Source organism: Sinocyclocheilus rhinocerous, unplaced genomic scaffold, assembly GCF_001515625.1.
Source record: "Sinocyclocheilus rhinocerous isolate Xijiao unplaced genomic scaffold, SAMN03320098_v1.1 scaffold2736, whole genome shotgun sequence".
Taxonomy (NCBI): Eukaryota; Metazoa; Chordata; class Actinopteri; order Cypriniformes; family Cyprinidae; genus Sinocyclocheilus; species Sinocyclocheilus rhinocerous.
The window spans coordinates 13482-31906 of record NW_015653614.1 but is presented as its reverse complement, the minus strand read 5'-3'; the positions used below and the strand labels follow the sequence as shown (position 1 = coordinate 31906).

Sequence of the window (18425 nt, the reverse complement as noted above, 5' to 3'; positions counted from 1 at the left end):
CTCCCCCCTCCCAAATACACACACACACTGTCACTTTAATCAGTCTAAATAAGCTCTTTTTGCACTACAAATCATTATATCTGCACTGTTGTTTACTTCACTGGTTTGCACTCTATCTGCCATGTGCGGTGTGCTGCTTTATATATATATTTTTTAATGTAAAAATGCAGAAAGTTTCCTGTGAGGGGTAGGGTTAGGGGTAGGGTTGGTGTAGGGCAATAGAATAGTATAAAAACCATTACGCCTATGGAATGTCCCCATTTAGATAGCTAAGGAAACGTGTGTGTGTGTGTGTGTGTGTGCGCAGGGGGCAGAGTGAGTCTGGCCGAGGTGCTCTCTGATTTCTGGGCAGGACTAGTTGAGCGCGTGTTCGCTCTGGTTAACCCTCAGTATCAGTTCAGCGAGGACTATCTGGAGTGTGTCAGCAAACACGCCGAGCAGCTGCGGCCATTTGGAGACGTTCCACATAAACTGCACATTCAGGTAACTTATTATTACATGCGTGTCTGGTTTTCATTGTATGACCAAGACAAAGAGAAATGTGTAAAAAAAAAAAAAAGATTTCTTGTTATAAATTTCTTATTCAAAGAGCAGATGTGCATATGAAGACACATTCTCTAATCTGTCATTCACGAAACCACGTGTTGTTGTTCTTCTAATTCCAAAATATGAAATACTGTGGGATTCTGATGACACTGGGAAGTGAATAAGTCACTGATCTCAGGTTGACTTTGTAGGGGAATTACGGTTAAACCCCATAGAGAGACACTGATATGCTTAATGAACACCAGGAGTCAAGTTTGAAGTTCAGTTGGTTGACAGAGAGTTTACTGAAGACAGAGTTCTCTTCCAAACTTCCAAAGCTGTAGAAAATGAATATGAGGAGCCAGACTCCAACTATCTTAGATTACAGAAAAGCTAGCACTTATAATCATATTGACGTCTTTTCTACAGGTTCTGATAGTTTAACAGTACAGATAATTCTAGCAACATCCAAACATGATGTTCTTTTGTCAAAGGGATAGTTCACCCAAAAATGAAAAATCTGTCATTAATTACTCACCTTCATGCAGAGTCAGAAAGCTCTTGGATTTCATCAAAATATCTTAATTTGTGTTCCGAAGATGAATGAAGGTCTTATGGGTTTGAAAAGACATGAGGGTGAGTAATTAATGACAGAATTTTCATTTTTGGGTGAACTAACCCTTTAAAGACAGTATCTTGGAGACACTAAGTTCCATTCAAGTCACCTTTATTTGTATAGCGCTTTATACAATACTGATTGTGTCAAAGCAGCTTTACAGTATGAAACAGGAAAATAGTTTGTCAATAATGCAAGAAAGCAATAACAGAGTAATTTTTCAGTTAAAGTCAGTTGATTGATGATTCAGTGATGTCATCATCCAGTTCAGCTCTCTTCAATAGTGTCTGTGCAATCAGTCAAGCGTCAACAACTAAACAAGTCAGAGGAACAAAAACTCCATCGCTGACAGAAATGGAGAAAAAACCTTGGGAGAAACCATATACCATTAATGGTGCTATAAACCCTAAAAAGAATCATAAACATTAAGCATATGTCATTGGAGTTAAAGTTAGTGGATGCATGTGGTGCGCTGGTCTTCACGTCTCATACGAGTATAATCGCAGAACCGCATAACAAAATATAGAAGAACAAAGTTCAAACTGATAACTCCTTTTTTTGTATAAATATAACATTTGATTATATAATGATTCAAATTAATTCTTACAAAACAAATACATATTTATTCTCTGGAAGCCGGGCTAAATGAGTAAACACTGTTCCTGTATTCCTGACATGGGTCAGACGCTCAGTCACGTCTCAGACTCCAAATCTACACATCGCCTGTAACATGATTACCAGAACAGATACACTAGTTTTAAGAAAACTATTATTACATATTCATTTTATAATAGAAGAGGAGGGCATTGGAAATCAACCCTTTCAACTTTAAGGCCTGTTGACACCAAATTAATAACTATAATGATAACTTTATTAGCATCCACATCAAGAGCAATAACGTTCTGTTTATTACAATAATTTTGTTGTCCGCCACTTTAAATGTCAATGTTTAGTTCAGACTTTAGTTCAGCTGTAAGCAGTTCTACAAAAGGCAGCAATGTCGTTATTCAGCTTTAGTCAGTTAAAAAAAATCGCTCTGAAAATGATTCCAAAGAAAATATTCCTCTGCCTTTAACATTTTTATGAGGTGAACTCACTATTCTCATAGAATTAAAGCAGTTATTAAAACTTTTTGCTTTATGTCTCATCATTACTACAATCATTATCATCATCATCTCTCTTTGTTGTGATTGGCAGGTGTCACGAGCGTTAACAGCGGCGCGGACGTTGGTTCAGAGTTTGGCTGCTGGAAGAGACATAGTGAACAAGGCCACAAAGGTGCATAAATGTGACTCACTACTTGTGCATTAATAACAAACTAATAAATCAAATAACTGATCACAAAAGATCTGAGCAGTGCTGCACCTGCATCTCACAACCGCAACAACACAACACCATCGCAGAGCCATCGGTGTGGCATTAGGTTTCGTGTGATTCAAGTGGAGAACTGCTCTGATTTTGACTGGTTTGACAAACGAACCAATTGGATTTTGTTCAGGTGAAAGCAGAGCCAGTCAGAAACTGGTTAGTGGTCACTGGGTTAGTGAGTTTCAGAAGCAGGTGACTGACAGGGTCTCGCTCACACTCACTTTTCAGGCGTTTTATTGGCATGACAACAATTTTTATATTTGTATTATTTTTTATGTTTATTTGTAGGGAGTTTTTCCTAAACGGAAATGGTGGTGGAAAAAATACGGGGTGGGAGGAAAAAATTATTTTCAAATCTTTTGCGTTCTCTTGCAAAACCAGCTGAGTTCGGACAAACCCTTCCTGTTCACCTCACAGCCTGCAGTGGTTCATACAGGTCTGTACGTTCACAGTGCAGCAGCTCATAGAGTTAGAGAGAGCAAAAGTTTTGCAAGAGAGATTTGAAAAATATTTTTTCCAACACCATGTCCCTTTAGGGGCTCCGTACAAAGCAGCTTTATAGAAAGACAGTTCATGTTTATGTATGTTTATATAATGTTTAATTTTAATATTTATTTATATAATGTTTAATAATTCAAGTCACATTTATTTCTAAAGCTCTTTATACATACTCAGAAATAGACAGGAAAATAATAGTGTAAATGTTGCAAAGTTCTTTCATTATGAAACTAACTCAGTTTCAGCTGTAAAGCAGCTCTGCAGAAGACAATACAGTCCTCATTGAGATCAGTGCAGTTAAAAGTTTTGCTCTTGAACTGAATTCATGAATGACGGCTTCCGGCTTCGCTACCGTTTTCTGATCACTTCTGTATTTTCTTTGATATATTGATCTCTGTTACCACTGAATCTAGATCTGTCTCTGTCAGAAAGAGATGCATTAACGAAAACACTAGTGTGCTATTTATGGAGGCTATATCTTTAACACCAAGCATTTCTGCAGACTCTGTTGATCTTGACCTTGACATTGAATCCTTTAACTCAAAAGTTAAAAATGTTATTGATGACATGAAAGTCAGCAAGAAGACAGAAATCAGCTTGGAGAAAATCAACAGCAGTTCAGAGTATGTGGCAGAAGATGAAACTTGAAATCCACTGTAGCATTTATAAAGACAGCCTTTGTGCTTTCAATGTGGAACTAGGCTTTTAAACACTTTTGACCTGATTCAGCATGTGCATGAACCCACACACAATCGTGGACATACTCTAGATTTAATCATCAGTAGAGGTCTAAACATTTCATCCATTGTTATTAAGGACGTAGCACTATCTGATCACTTCTGTATTTTCTTTAATATATTGATCTCTGTTACCACTGAATCTAGATCTGTCTCTGTCAGAAAGAGATGCATTAACGAAAACACTAGTGTGCTATTTATGGAGGCTATATCTTTAACACCAAGCATTTCTGCAGACTCTGTTGATCTTCTCCTTGATTCCTTTAACTCAAAAGTTAAGAATGTTATTGATGACATTGCTCCTTTGAAAGTCAGCAGGAAGACTGGCAGACAGAAATCAGCTTGGAGAAAATCAACAGCAGTTCAGAGTATGAAAAGACAATGCAGAAAAGCAGAACGGATGTGGCGGAAGACGAAACTTGAAATTCACTATAGCATCTATAAAGACAGCCTTAGTGCTTTCAATGTGGAACTAGGCAAAGCTAGACAGTCATTCTTCTCAAACCTTATAAACAGTAACTTAAACAACACTCGCACTCTTTTTGCTACTGTTGAGAGACTGACAAATCCCCCAAGTCAGATTGCCAGTGAAATGCTCTCCGACAGCTCTTCCTTCTTTTCTGTGAAGATTGATAATATCAGGAAGGCGATTAGCACATCCCCAAGTTATGCAGAGGTCAGACACATTCAATCGCAATATCAAAAAGAAGATACTATGTCTGCTTTTGAAGAAATTGATAGCAAAATTTTGGAAGAAATAGTACAGCACCTTAAATCGTCAACCTGCTATCTTGACACACTTCCCACATATTTTTTTCAAAAGGGTGCTTAACTGTTTAGAAGCAGATATCTTAGAAATGGTGAACGCCTTACTTCTTTATGGGACATTTCCAAACTCCCTGAAAACTGCAGTTGTTAAGCCTTTTTTATTATTATTTTCTTTTCTTTTATGTAAAGCACTTTGAATTGCCATTGTGTATGAAATGTGATATATAAATAAACTTGCCTTGAATTGAGCTTCCATGATTGATTTGAATTTCTGCTGATCTCTATGAAGCTGCTATTGTATAAAATGCTATAGACTATAAAGTGTGACTTGACTTAAGTAATAAGCAATTTTTTTATATTTACACACAAAATGTCAATCCCAATCATTCTAACCCTGGGGTCTCCAAACTCGGTCCTGGAGGGCCGCTGTCCTGCAGAGCTCAGCTCCAGCTGCCTCAACACATCTGACTGGAAGTTTCTAGTATGGTTAGTAAGAGCTTGATTAGCTGGTTCAGGTGTGTTTAATTGGGTTTGGAGCCGAACTCTGCAGGACTGTAGCCCTCCAGGACTATTCTAAACTGATTAAGAGAAACTGATGCAGTGCTGCCCTAAAAATATACTGAACAAAATTATAAACGCAACACTTTTGTTTTTGCCACTGCACATTTTAGAGTGGCCTTTTCTTGTGGCCAGCCTAAGGCACACCTGTGTAATAATCATGCTGTCTAATCAGCATATTGATATGCCACACCTGTGAGGTGGATGGATTATCTCGGCAAAGGAGAAATGCTCACTAATACAGATTTAGACAGATTTGTGAACAATATTTGAGAGAAATAGGCCTTTTGTGTACATAGAAAAAGTCTTAGATCTTTGAGTTCAGCTCATGAAAAATGGGGGCAAAAACAAAAGTGTTGCATTTATAATTTTGTTCAGTGTAATATGCTCATCCCATCAAATATAATGGAGAAATGATTTTGGATGTGATGATGTTTGTATATTCTCTTGGATATGTGTCATGCTGTGAGTGAGTTTGTTAATCGAGCTCTTCTTCTTCGTTTATTGTGTGTGTGTGTGTGTGTGTCTAGCTGACGGTGGGATCCGAGTGTGTTCGGGCGTTAATGCGGCAGTGGTTTTGTCCACTGTGTCGTGGACTTCCTTCCCTCAAGCCCTGTCATTCGCTGTGCCTGAACGTCATGAAGGGCTGCCTGGCCAATCAGGCCGACTTAGACTCTGAATGGAACAACTTCATCGGTGAGAAAGAAGCAGGGGCGGCCCAAGCCTTTATGGGGCCCTAAGCAGAATTTTATTTGGGGGCCCCTCTGTGCCGCCAATGTGACTGGTTATTGTCAAAGCTTGATTATTCACACACTATAAATGTAACACACCCATTATCAATTTTGTTTGTTGTAGCTGTGTTGCTTACATCATACCATTGTCTGCCTGGCATGTTTTTACCCTTCTACGATTTTCAGTTGTAACAGTTGCAAACTTATAACACACCTGGTCAGGTGTTAATTTGCACTTTAACATTCAAAGTCTTAAAGTATTAAGTGGCATACTTAATGTGGTGTGCTGAAAAGTAGCTAAATAAACCAGCAGCAAGTGCATTTACAGAACAGAATGTACTGTAAAACACAAATATAAATCGAAGTTGTACTTTTATTACAAGTCATACTTTTTTATAATAAATATTAAACACAGCAGAGAGCATCTGTACATATAAAACAACAACTCTTAATCTACATCTAGCTAATGGAGGCATAATGATATTGAAATATAATAGCAAAGACCCAAAATGTAGGCTAAGGTAAATAATGTTAAGCTGTTATCAGTTTATGAAACAGAAGCTTATTTTTATTAGCAAAATATATACCCAGGAAAGTTATTTTTATGCAGAAGACAAAAACTTTAATCTAAAACTAAGTAAAATGTTATATTAAAATATATTAAGATGTCTATTTACTGATGTTTTGATGTTCAAACATGAACTTCCCTAAAACAAAAAGATACCCTATGCTAATTAACTGGGGGGCTGGGGTGGTCTGATCTGATTAGGGGTGCGTTTCCCAAAAGCAACTATGGTCACAAGTTCTCGTCGTTAGCAATAGAGTTAAATAGAAATAACGACCATTGTGCCACATTGTGCACAATGGACCATTGTGCTATTTGTGCCACAAAACCCCCATGTTGAATTTGCCCCCCCAAAACGCGATTTTAACCCTTTGGCATGCCACGCTTTGGCTGGCGCTGAGCCAGAGAAAGACGAGCTCAGAAAAGAATAAAAAAGAAAGACACGCTCAGTGCTTTTCATATTTCATAACTGTTCAGTGTTTTCAACCGAATTAAGTTTATTTTAGGTTTCAGACATTTAAATACACTTCAGTTAAGTAAAAGACATTTAGTTTGTTAAATAGGCTACACACGGATTTCTATGGAAAGCGGATAATCCTTTCAATTGATGGACGACATGTTTTATTCCTATCAAATACACATTGTGTAGGTTACTATAAAGTTTACTCTGTTTTTCTCCCAGCTAACTGGCGACTTACTTTCATGTATTTCGGGAGAAATAGGTGAATTTACGTCATGTTAATCCGACAGATCCACAGGGCAGCGTCCAGCTCATTTTATCAACATGGTCATTATTGTGCCTGCATGACACATCGCTATGGAAATAATAAAATGATATGTATAGATTATTTATTTATTTATTTAATATTGCACTTTCGTATAATTACCACTGTCCATTGACACAATATATCACTAATTAAAATAAAATAAAATAAACTGTCATTTCATGTAGGTTACTCTTGGGGGCCCTCTGGTGGCCACAGGGGCCCTAAGCAGCCGCTTAGTTCGCTTATGCCTTGGGTCGGCTCTGGAAAGAAGAACCACCAATGATGAGAGAATTGCCAGTTCCTTTATGTGTGAAAGTGAAGTATGATGTCAGTTTTTCAGTGTGAATCTGATTAACCTGCAGATGTGCTGATGGCGGTGGTGGAGAAACTCGGCGGGCCGTTTCATTTCGAGTTGGCCACAGACTCCATTGCAGTGAAGGTGTCTGAAGGCATCATGTACATGCAGGAGAACAGCATTACCATCTCTGCAAAGGTAAAACATACATAACATGCCCAGACACACAGTGATGTGTGTTCAGTTTGAACAAAATGGGAGAAAAGCTTACAGCAGAGCTTTATTTGACAGAAATGAGCATTTACATACACATCACAGACAATATTCAAACACGTGCTTAAGCTCACTTGAGACATGTTTTCTTCAGCACAGAATTTACATTTACAGTAATTGTCAGAATTGTACACAAGTATTTGCATGCAGCACAGGCCCAGCGCCAGGCCAGTACTGACAGGGGGGCATTCAAATTCTGAGGGTGGGCAAACGCAAACCATTAGAAAATTCGGCAGTTTACAGCACGTTATTTATAATCGCTTATTTATAAACGCTATATATACAAAATTCCCCAACATGTAATCCTGGAAACAATTCTTATACAGTGCACATTCATGAAATCCACTACAGACACACAAAAACGCCACAGCATGTGCTTACAGGTTTATCTATATATAATAAAAAATAAGTAAAACTTACCGTCAGAAGAGTTAGAGGTGTCAGCATTTAATTGAATTGAATCTCCGCAGCACACGCTCTTTCCACTCATTTGTGCATTTCGTTGTCAAGTCTTTTTCAAAGGCATGTTTTATCAAGTGGGCCTTCCTTGAGTGCAACATGCTTCGTCGTTGGTCAGAAAAAAATCCTCTTTAATGTTGAGAACGAATTCTTGCACATTGCTGCTCCAAGTGTCAGTCCATGTTTAAATGCAGTCACAACTGATGGCATTGTCATCAAGGTTTTACCAAATTTTGTCAAAATGTTTGCGACTGTCCATGTTTCATTGAGCAAAGCATCAATTTCTGTGCAAAGGAATTTCTTAGCGACTGCGTTTTCACTATCAACGAGTTCCGCACCTGTCAGGTCTGTTATGATTTTTTTATTGTCTAGGGCAAGGGAATTGTAACATTTCTTTTTTAATAAAAAAGTTGTTCCCTTCCTATCAAACTCCCTGCCTTTTTTATTCTCTCATTGTCATTGTGCGGCATTAAATGGTCAAAAACAAAAATATATTCTCAAAAGATAATTTATTTTGATGCCCAGGAGTCGTTATCAAATATCAGAATTGAATACTAGAGTTGAATACCAATATACAACAAAACAAAAATAAAAGAAAGTATAATAAAAAAAAGAGGAAAGTGATTTCAGAGTGGTGCCAAATAAAATAAATAAACAGAACAAAATGCCAATCTATCTAAAGCAAATATTTATCTTACCTAACTATTAACAAAAAGAAAAAAACCTAAACATCTTCAGCGTATCAAACGCCCTGCCTTCCTTACCTTAACTAACCAAACAAAACTTACAATAGGTGGCACACACTCATTAAACTAGTGTGTATAATACAATGCAACTCAAACCTACATGTGTTCAATGTATATCACGTGACATCATAATCTATCACTTTCTCTGAAACCTGCAAAATCATATACAGCAAGGACTCACAACACAGCTGCAATGAGAAAGGACACAACAGGTGAAATGCAGTGTAATGTCTGCTTAGGATCACTGAGGGTCATGGGGGCTTTATGTCTCAGAGACCCTTTCAGCCTTTGACACTTGCATATAAATTACAGTCCTGGCCCCAGATTCTACATTTATATGGGTGCTAAATTACCAATGGTTCCTCCCATTATCAATTAGAGGCTAACCAGATCAACTATCTGGTCTCCCCATCAACTTCAAACACATTCCAATGTCCTAAGAAACAGTCATCCACAGTACCTGGCACCAGGTGTCTGATGGCCAGCGAACTACCCCCCATGCTGGCAATACACATAAGTCAAGTCAAGTCACCTTTATTTATATAGCGCTTTTAACAATACAGATTGTGTCAAAGCAACTGAACAGCATTAATTAGGAAAATAGTGTGTCAATAAAGTTAATTCTAAGATCTAATCTAAATATTTATTATTAATTATAACCAGTTATAATTCATTATAAATATTTCCCTTTTGAGCTAATTTGCTACAGCAGCTCCACATCACTTATGATCAATCCATCAGAACACATAATAGACAGAGTGCACAACACAGAATTTTAACTTGAAAGTAAAATGAAAAGCCTTCACCAAGCACCGTTCCTCATCGCGTAGATGAATCACGCTCGATACCTCGAGACATCTGTATCATAGTTTGCACGCCAGGGCTCTGGTTTTCGGTCACCCTCCACGAGGTATGGGTTGCTGCCGCTGCCTTCCCCCCTCGACTGCGTTGACAATGCCTTTATACGTCATCAACCTCCGGGTATTCCCGTCATTGAATGATGACGTTTTCCGCATACTGCGTGATGACGTTTTCCGCATACTATGCGAGGTTTAACGACTACAACTAAGAGAAAAAAATACAAAAAACAGTGGTTTTAGTTTCGTTTTGTCCAGAAAAGAATCACCAGCAGGGTCCAAGGCTACGAGAGCTTGTATGAGCTTGCCATTACATTCTCCAAACCGTGCAGCCATTTGTCCACTTACAGCATCAACTGCGCTGAAATAAAGGTGACGAAGTTCAGTCTCATCACAGCATTCATGTTGTCCTACGGTTTCCTCAACAGAGTAATGCTCCAAATTCTTGCTCATTGTATGTTGCCTTTTGTTTGGTCTAGTTTCTGCTGGGACCAGATCGCAGCTAATTGTCGAAAGCTCATTGAACTCGTCCTCTGATCGAAGTTTCTGAACGCAATCAGCAGCGAAATTTACAAACTTAATGGCTGAGAGGTAATCTGTGTTTTCTGCCTGCAGCATTTTGTTTGCTGGGCCAAGAAGTTTCAGGATTTTATGTACCATAACTGCAATGAAGCTGAAGTTAGGTTCTGTCACTGACCGCACCAGTCCTGTAGCTTCAACACGAATATCTGTGCCATAAGCGCGATCATTACTTATGTCCACCAACAATGAACGTATATCTCCCAGGGACTTGAGAATAACACAAACGGTGTCTATATGTCCTGTCCACCGCTGATCCAAGAGACGTTTTAGCCTTTGTAATAAACCGCTACCGTGGGTATTCTGATGAACTTGTAAAGTAGATCACAGACTCCAAAAAAGTCTAGAATTTCACTTTCAGTCGACAACGCCTGAATGACCACCAGATGTTTATGATTATAACAGTGTGTGTAAGGAATGTTTCGGCCCAGTCTGTTCTGTAAAAGTTTTTGTACACCACCGTGTTTTCCCGACATAACTGCTGCCCCGTCATACACCTGGCTGAGAATTCTGTCAGTGGTAAGGCCGGCCTTTGTGAGCTCTGCAATTATTGTTTTGGTTATGGTTGCAGCATCTCCGTGAGCTGCCGTTGTGACAGATAAAAGATGTTCTTTGACCTCAAAGTTGTCATCAACAAAACGGATCACAATGCTGACATTTTCAGTCCCTGTCGGGTCTCTGGTTCCATCAACTTTGAACGTATAAAATGCATCTCCTACTTCTCTGACGATTTCTTCTGTAACTAAAGTGCTCATTACTTCAATTACTTGATTCTGTATTTCGTGGCTAGTGTACGTTGCATTATGGGGAATTGTTTTCACAACATTTCTCAGTTCAGGATCTTTTCTGAGGGTATACTCAAAGAGGGATAAAAATAGCCCCCTGCCACCGTCCAACAAGCTACTAAATGCGTCTTGGTCTCCTCTAATGGCGCTTTTCCACTGCGTGGTACGACTCGGCTCGGCACGGCTCAGTACATCACGGCACGGTTCGGCTCGGCACGGTTTGCGTTTCCACTGCAGTTCAGTACCGCTTTAGAGGTTTACACGTCACGTTTTGGTAACGGTACGGTTCACTTGGAACCCCAACCGAGGTGGTACTAAAAAAAGTACCAGGTACCAGGTACTGTACCCAGTGGAAAACCCCCCCAAAAGTGAACCGTACCGAGCTGTACCATGCTGTACCATGCTGTGGAAAAGCGCCAAAAATGGCAGCTGGTTCGCGCAGAGAAACTCGATCATGTCAATTATGCTTGAGAGGTAATAGCGATTTCGCTGAAGTTGATCTGTGCTTACAAGTGTAGATATCTCCAAACCTTTCTGTGATCTGTGCTCCTTGTCCATCCACAGTGTCATGCATGCAATGTGCTCTTTTGACCTAGCATGCTTTTCCAGTCCTTTTTCTGTTCCTAAGGCGTGTTTCCAGCCTCGAAAACCACTCGTTGTGAAAGTTGAATCTGAGTCGCCAGCGCCTGTGTGGAATTTTCTGCAGGCGAAGCAAAACAGGGCATCCGCTTTCACTGAATACTCCAACCAATTTCTCCCTTAAAACCAATTGCTGGAAAACGACCACTTTTTTCCTGAAAATAATGACACTGGATACTTCTCTAAAATGACTTGACATGGTGAATCTGTGCTGAGATCATTTGGAACTCTATTATCTTCATCAGGCCCTTTACGGTGGCTGCAAGTGGGTGTAGCGCTTGTTGATGGTGACGAGACCGACTCCAAGCATGACGTCGAGCAGCTTCTAACATTAATATCAGCACTGAAGCCTCCTCAATCGTTGTGTGACACCTCAATGTCAACCGATGCATCTGCAACTTTAGATGGTGGCCTTTTAAGCCAGTTCCGGATATCCATCTTTAGAAAACTGTCTTGTTTTAAATAAAAAACTGTGAAGGAGGATCCTGTCTCACGAGTCACGCATCACAGGTTATTGAGCTCAACAAGGATTAGACGAATAATTGAGCGAAACACTGATTGGTTGAAAACATTGATCCTATGATGTGTTTATAATTAAGCATAAAACCAATTTGAAAACTTTTATTATTCACAGTAAAATACATCAATACATCAATATTAAATATTTTGGGGATTTTAATGGTAATAATTTTATACTTGCTAAAATCACATATAGGGGGCACAGGGCTACACACGCCCCCCGGCCCCCCCTCTAGCGCCGGGCCTGATGCAGCATGTGACTCTCGTTTCACTTCACTGAAAGCACGTCAGACAGACGGAGCATAATTAGTGTTAAACACAAAAATAAAAACTGCTGAAATATTTGTTGTTGGATAGTTTAAAATTCTACATGTATTACCAGTAATGGTAATTTATGAAAGTAAAGCCAGTGTTGGGGAAAGTTACTTTTAAAAGTAATGCATTACAATATTACGTTACTCCATAAAAAAGTAACTAATTTCATTACTTAGTTACTTTTTATGGAAAATAATGCATTACATAGCTTTATTTTTTGTGTCACCTGAGCTGGGCTTGCTTATTTATTTTTTAATAATAAAAAACCCAAAAGTTATATTTTTGGCAACTGTAAATGCTCTTTCACACCAAAAGTGAAATGAATAAACCTCAGGCTGAAGGAAGCGCCTCTGTCTCTGCACTCACTCCTGATTTCTCTCAACACCAGACAGGAGAGCTGTCAGTCAAGAAACGGGAAAACAAAGTAACCTGCGTTATTTATTTGAAAAAGTAACTCATATATTTTCTTGTAAATTTACAAGTAATGTGTTACTTTACTAGTTACTTGAAAAAGTAATCTGATGACTTAACTTGCATTACTTGTAATGCGTTTCCCCCAACACTGCTAATAACTGTGAGGGATAACAACATACAGTATAACTGGATTTAAATGTAACTGTGTCTACACCGGTCATGACAAAGTGACTGTTTCAAATCTATTTTTATCTGATTAATTGAAGAAATGATCGACAGATGTCATTATTTGCAGCCCTATCTGCTGAAGCATGTCCAGCTTGAGAAGAGAGTTGCACTGATGTTGAATGCAGCTGGACTGTGTGTGTTAAAGGATTTCTACAGTACAGGTATTAATCTTTCCATGAGACTGGTTATGCTTTGAGCTAAAGTGCTGTTTTTGTGTGCTTGTGTTGGTTTCAGGTCTTTCAGGGCTGTGGGATCCCTCGGCCAACTCCAGCCAGAAACAAACGCTCGTCCAGAGAGAGAGATGGCAAGAGAGCCTTCAGGACCTACAGCGCTGAGGAGAAACCCACCACTGCATCGGGAACAAACCTGGACCGACTGGTGAGACGCATCACCAAACCAAACCGAACATAACCAGTGGGAAAATCTGCAAGGCACTGAATAAAAAGCATCATGATATTTTGGCCATCTAAGCCTGAGATGTGAGAGGTCAAACATTTCAAAACATACATGCATTTGTGAAATAAGAGAAAAACAAAACAAAAACAAAAGGTCGTCAAACTCTTCTAGATTACTAAATCTAAAAAAATTGCCCTTAAACTTTCCAAATATGGATAAAATGAACTCCCATAATTATCCAGGCATCTGTGTGAAGAGTTGTCTGTTGAAGGTTTGTTGTAGCATTACAGATGTTCTTATTAAACACAGTTTGATTAGATCTTACCCGAATTCCAGACATCAGACCATATTTTTACTTTGCACACACTAACTGGCAATTGCAGAGAAAATGAGACTGTTTAACCTGCTTTCAATTCCAACAAGCTTTTGATTCGGTCTGGCTTGAGAGACTGACTTTAATTAATTGAAAGAGTAATTAGAGGAAAAATGGTGCAGTCAAATAAATGTACAAAAACAGCAAATGCTTCATCAAAGCAAGGCTTCATCCAGGAGCATGAGTTTGAAACTCAAATTTCTTTCCATGTTGCCTTAAAATGTTCAGAAAAACTTAAAACTTATATGAATAAATAATGTGAAAGGCACTTATGATGAAGGTACTTTTTTTCATGTAATGGCCAATTTTTCAACAACCAGCTGAATCATACATATTCATTTGAAGGATATTTTTCTCACGTGCAATTTCCGTGTCTCTCGCCATCACTGAACTGTATGTTGACCAGTGTTGTGTTGATAATGATGGCTGTGATCAGGTGGAGGAGCTGCAGGAGCGTCTCCGGCCCATGAGAGGATTCTGGGTAGCGCTGCCTCACACCATCTGTAATGATGAACGCAAGGCAGCTGATGTGACCAATGAGGATCGCTGCTGGAACGGGCAGACACCCGGCAGGTGTGAGACCGGATCCTGACACTCCTGAATGCTGAAGCATGTGTGACGAGTCACATTTACGCGTGTGTGTGTTTTGTAGATACCTGCCGTCTGTTACCGCTGATGGTTTGGTGAATCAGATTAATAATCCAGAGATGGAGGTGGACATTGCCCGGCCAGACGTCAAAACACGGCAGTTAATCATGGAGCTGCGAGTGGCTGTAAACAGACTGAAACACGCTCAGAACGGACGAGACGCGGATCTCATCGACAGTGAGTGTCTCCGTGCTTTTATCTTGGTGTCTGTCTGTTCTGAAAGAAACAACGTTAAGATAAAGTGGGTAACTTACTGACACATAGTAAGAAATGGTTATAAAAAACTGAAACAGAAATGAAACAAGTAGTAGGAAAGAGGAGAGAAAAAAAAGCGATACTTATCCTTTGCCGGTGTCCCTGCCCGGTGGAGTCGCATGGTAGAGTCGATGGTCTTTACACTCTTCGGTCTTCACACGACCGCTTCCGCGGTAAACTAAGCTTCTTTTTTATTCGTTTAACAAAACTCAAATTGAATTCAGCTGGACACACTTTCCTGTTTATCACAACAAATGGCCAAGAAAAGCGCACGACACTGTAAACGCTATCATTCAGCTGAAGTGTGCACATGCAGTTTAGACACTTGCTCATAAATGATGCAATGAATGCAGTAAATCAGTGGGGTTTTCTAGCATATTCTAGTGCACAAGAAATCAGATTTTCCTTGAACACATAAAAGGTCTTTGTGCAGTTAAAACGAGGGTTGAAAATCATTTTTGAAAATATATGACTACATATATATTTTTTTGTAAAAAAGCTTTATTAACATTAAAAGTAAACATTAAAAGAAAAATATTAAAATAATAATTAAAATACATGTCACGACCCATTTAAAATCAGCTAGAGCTTGCTATTTATGTTTGTACATAACTTATATAGTTTACATAAACTCAATGCATAAACAAATTCTGTTACTTAAAATAAAACTGAAATATAAAAAAACTCTTTAGTTTTAGTCAGTTGCCAAGGCAGAATTTCACATTTTTGTTTAATGTAACAATGTACTAAAACAACTAAAAATAAAACTGAAATAAAAAATTAATACAACCTATACAGACATAAAAAAACTAAGAAAAATTACAGGCATATACAACAAAATTACTAGGCATTTAACTGAAATTAAAAGGAACAAAAATAAATAAATAAAAACTAATTCAAAATATTAATAAGAATTATAATAGTATCTTAATGATAGTAAAATGACACTGATCCAGGCAGAAATCCAGCTCATTCCAAAACAACTCTATGTCAGCATGCGTGTAGATTTGCAAGTGCTATCCGTATTTTAATTATGCTAATCATCAAATACTCATTATCACGTTAAATTTTTTCTGCTTTTAAAAGATTGCAAAATTTTTTCATTTTTAGCTTTTGTACTGTGAAACTGACAATACGCATTTGGGTTTTGCTTACCTAAATTGCTGATCAATATCCTGTGAATTATTCTCTCATTTTGTCTCTCTAAATTCTCAAGGTTGGTGACAACCTTCTAATCTCTTTTAACATCTCTTTTTGTGGGAATCTTTCTAAAGAAGCGACAGCAATGAGAGTGTCTTTCTGTTATCAGATCTTATTTTGGTTAGTTACCCACATTATTGAAACTGTAATACAAAAAACAGAGGAGAAAGCAAAGTTCCCACTATGGCAGCTGTGATAAACGTCTGTGTGTGTGTGTGTTTAGGTGATGTGGAGGCTGGCAGTGGATCTGGAGTCGGAGTTGAAGCGGGCGAACGGTTCAGTGATGATTGGCCAGCTTACGGCTCGTTCTCTCCACCTCGCAACACTCTCCCAGTTGATAAGTCGCCCCGCCCCCGGGACACGCCCATCAATAAAAGGAACAGGCTGAATGGACGAGCCCGATCGGGTGCTGGAAGACTCTCCCCTCCTCTGCTGCCGTTTCTTCTCCTCCTCACTGTCTGTTTTTCACTCTCTCCGTCTCATGGACTTTAATGTAGATCAAACTCTCACCTGCCTGAATGAGCACAGACACCAGCAGCAGATCCGCACCGCCGCACGTGAACGTCCCGTAGAACGTTTCCTTTTTACATTTGTCCATTTTTACAAAGCAATACTGTGCATTCTGTAGTTCTCTCTGATTGGTTTGCGGACTGTGGTCAGCTGATCTCGTACAATCGAACCATTCGGACTGATTCGACACCGTTCCTGTAATCATGAGGAGCATTAGTTCGATCTGTTGACTGATTTTTACTTCTTCCTATTATGATGTTTGTATTATATTGAATGTGCAGTACTGTTGAATGTTGAGAAGTTTATCAATTTGAATTTAATTTCAATTGTTGATGATATTTATTTATTTATTTATTTATTTAATTTGCCTTATGTTCAGTGTGTGTGTAATGTAAGTGTGTATGTGTGAGCACACAAGTGATTTTTTTTAGGTTTTACGTAGATTAGCAATAGTGTTATGCTAAAATTAACGATTAAAATGGTTCTTCCAGATGTGCTGATGTTTTTGGAGAGTTGCTTTGGTTCATCTAAATCTAAATCTAAATCTCTTTATTGTCACACATCGTGTACACAAGTGTAAAAATGGTGACATTTTTGGGTACAAGACTGTGCCATGGCAGTACAAGCAACAAGATATGAAAAATTAACAGTATACATAAATAACAATATTCACATTTTACACAATATACAAATTTTACACAATATACAATTTTCACACATTTCCTCACACATCTCTGGGTGTAGATGTCCTGGAGGGAGGGAAGCTCACCTCCGACGATGTGCTGGGCTGTCTGAACTATTCTCTGCAGGGCTTTCCAGTTGAGAGCGGTGCAGTGCCCGTACCAGGCGGTGATGCAGCCAGCCAGGATGCTCTCCACAGTGCAACTGTAGAACTGTCTGAGGATTTTTGAGCTCAGACCAAATTTCTTCAGTCACCTGAGGAAGAAGAGACTCTGGTGGGCCTTCCTCACTACTGACTGTGTGTGAATAGTACAGGTGAGGTCCTCAGTGATGTGAACGCAGAGGAACTTGAAGCTACTACTGTTCATACAATAGTAGCCTTGACCTACATACAGTATTCTTTCCCCCTCAAATCCTGAAAAAGTGTGTACTTTTAAGTTTGTAGCCTACTTTTAACCTTGACAACAGTGTTTAATTATTTTAAAAATACAGTGTCTTTTTCCATTTGCTGAAAAGTAGTGGTTTTGAACATTGCCTACGAGGGTTCTGACCGAGAGGGATTGTAAGTTCTACTGCATAATAAATTTTTAACAAGCAGAAAACATCATCATGATACACAGTCTTACTATTAGCTTTGACTTTTAGCTATTATAGTCTTTCGAAGGACAAAACTTTAAAGCTATTGGCTTTACATCATCAAGTTAGCTGTCACTTTATTATGTCACACACTTGGCACAGCGCTTGCGACAGCTCTGCTTACTCATATAATGCGTTGACAGTTCAACATCTGACTTTCATCTGTTAAGGCTGATTTCCGAAAACAGCGCTGCTCACTGCATTTGTTGGTCGCGTCTTACTTGGGCTTGCGTTCGAAACTGCATACTCAATGAGACTTAATTTCAATAAATACTTCCTTAACGAGCGCTAAAAGAGTACGTACTCTACAGCCAAATCTCGTTAAGTATGAATGCGATCCGGACATCATCTGCCATTTTGACGTTATAATGTGATCTATGACGTAATAACTAGCTCAACAACTTAAAGTGCGTATGGCAGGTTAGAGACTATGGAGTGAGATTAGTCTCAATGATAATTCATGCAAAAGGCACGATGCACACAT

The 18425-nt window shown here is 38.8% G+C and overlaps 1 protein-coding gene across 1 annotated transcript in view; it reads left to right on the top strand.

Annotated features, from left to right (window-relative positions):
* gpc2 (glypican 2) overlaps positions 1 to 18425 on the top strand; it is a 40550-nt gene that overhangs the window by 12796 nt on the left and 9329 nt on the right. The window contains exons 6-13 of the mRNA XM_016522986.1: positions 308 to 483; positions 2339 to 2419; positions 5601 to 5766; positions 7496 to 7626; positions 13477 to 13620; positions 14448 to 14584; positions 14664 to 14836; positions 16338 to 16909. Coding sequence (XP_016378472.1) covers positions 308 to 483; positions 2339 to 2419; positions 5601 to 5766; positions 7496 to 7626; positions 13477 to 13620; positions 14448 to 14584; positions 14664 to 14836; positions 16338 to 16606 — 1277 coding nt within the window. The 3' untranslated portion in view covers positions 16607 to 16909. The remainder of the gene's footprint in view (positions 1 to 307; positions 484 to 2338; positions 2420 to 5600; positions 5767 to 7495; positions 7627 to 13476; positions 13621 to 14447; positions 14585 to 14663; positions 14837 to 16337; positions 16910 to 18425) is intronic.